Here is a 2,241-nt window from a genome sequence, read left to right on the forward strand (position 1 = left end):
TGATGTGATTAAATTTGGTTGATGATCATGTGCATGTGTGTGATTAATTAAAGAGTAGCTAACTTTGATTATTTCACTAGATTGCATTGTAAGTTCACATTGATACGAACCATTGATTTGTGGCTTGCATTTACACGATTAAGGTGTCTTGTGATGTTTCCTAGCTAGAGTTTATCGTAGTTGACGCTAGTTAGAACTCTAGGAGAATAGCTTGATATGCTTTATTAGTTGCATGATTGATCTTCCCTCACATTGCTTGACTTAGCCAATTTAATCTCCCAATTAGTTGATTCCAATATGACTACATGTGGATGCTAGCCCTAGTACTTATTACATTTGATTTCTTCTCGTTTATTTGCCGTGTTTGCCTTAGTATATATTTCACACCCTATCTATAGACTTCGGGATAGCTTGACTATAGACAATAGACTTTGACTCACCATTCCTTTGGGTTCGACCCTCGACTTACTGTTATACCTATATAGGGGTGTGTTGAGTGTTTATAAATACTGTTTGACCTTGGGTAGGGGTTAGCCCCAACGACCTAGCTTCGACCTACGTCATACACAAAGGAAGACCTCATCACCCTTTTGTCGCATCTTTCTCATTTTTAGAGCAGAAACAACCTTCCCGCCTTTCTTCACCATGACACCTGAATAGGAGATTCGGTTTCCTTTAGGGCCACGAAGCATCACCTTCTGATCGCGACGATGGATGGTTGCATGATATTTCGATAACCAATCCACCCCGAAAATCACATCAAACTCGATCATTGGAAACTCTTTCATATCAGCAAAAAGCTTAGTCTCCAAGATATCGATAGGCTCATCTTTAAACTTATCATGACACAGAAAATTCTCTCCTGAAAGGAGAGATATCAAAGACTTTACAGGTGATCTACTAGTCAAATTAGCTTTAACAACAAAGTGACTAGCAATGAAAGACACAGTAGCTCCGGTATCAAACAACACATAAGGAGGTACAAAATTACTAAAGAATGTACTAGAGATTACATCCGGTTGCACGTCTGCTTCAGCTTGTGTCATCACATAAATGCGGTTTTTGACAAGAGCGGTAGGATCAACAGATTTAACAGCAGGAGGGTAAGCAACATTCGGGTTCTTAGGAGACTTGAAGGACTTATGACCCACCTCCTTACAGTGATAACATACAATCGTAGATCCGTCACAATTCTTTCCTGGATGATAGTCTTTTCCACAGGTACGACACTTAGAGTGAGAACCCGACCTGAAACTCAAACTAGAACCAGATCCCTGCTGATAGTTACCTCGATTTCCAGAGTCAATCTTTGGCTTCTTAGCCGAGGATTGAGAGAAAGTAATAACCGGCTTCTTCACACTCACGCTCCTTGCAGTTTCCTTTTCTTGGATAGAGGCATGAATGCTAAGTGCAATCTCGTAGGCATCCTGAAAAGAACTTGCACCAGAACTTAGGACATGGGTCCTAACCTTAAGATCCATCTTCTTGATGTATTGTTTTACCCTCTCAGATTCTGAAGGCACAATAGAGGTGGAAAAACAGGACAACTCAGTGAACTTGTCTGTGTACTCCTGGGTCGACATAGACCCCTGAGACAAAGACAAAAATTCTTCTTGCTTTTGCCAACGAAGCTCATCAGGATAAAATCTTTCCTTTAGCTTGGTAGCAAATTGTGCCCACCCAAAACTAGTCACTGCCATGCACTCTTCACGAACAGTACTCCACCAGTTGTCGGCTTCCATTTTCAAATAATAGGAACCGATTGGCACCCTCTCTTGCGGAGGAAAATTAGTTGCAGTGAACAACTTCTCCATCTCTCTGAGCCAACTTTCTAGAACCATTAGGTCAGCAGTTCCTTCATAGGTAGGTGGTCTATGACGGTCATAACGATCAAAGACTGATTGCCCTTGATTAGGAGGAGGTGCAACAGTTCGGCTTGCCAATGCTAAAATGGCATCCTCAATTGCCTTTCGCCTGCGTCGGGCAGCAATCTTCTTAGGACTCATTCGTGGAGGCATTCTACAAAAAGAACAAGCAGGTGAGCTCATAAAACACATCAAGACTGAACACATAAGAAGAAGAAAAAAATATACCCTTGGTTTCTTCCTACCCACATAACTCAATTAAATTTTCTAGGTTAATTGTTGTCGTCCGGAACTACTCGGGCTGCGGAATTCGAGTAGGAAAACTGGGAGTTTGGCCATTCTCAAACGCAGACTCCCTGACAAACCTTTGATGGTG

General features: G+C 41.7%; 1 protein-coding gene across 1 annotated transcript; it reads right to left on the reverse strand.

Moving 5' to 3' along the window:
• Positions 1–560: 560 nt before the first annotated feature.
• Positions 561–2,018, reverse strand: LOC145613872 (uncharacterized). Its single transcript, XM_081668912.1, has one exon. It carries the CDS (start codon positions 2,016–2,018, stop codon positions 561–563), a length of 1,458 nt encoding a protein of 485 aa, XP_081525038.1.
• Between the last annotated feature and the right edge of the window lie 223 nt (positions 2,019–2,241).

This window comes from Chenopodium album, chromosome 25 (genome assembly GCF_948465745.1).
Source record: "Chenopodium album chromosome 25, dcCheAlbu1.1, whole genome shotgun sequence".
In the NCBI taxonomy this organism is placed as follows: Eukaryota; Viridiplantae; Streptophyta; class Magnoliopsida; order Caryophyllales; family Amaranthaceae; genus Chenopodium; species Chenopodium album.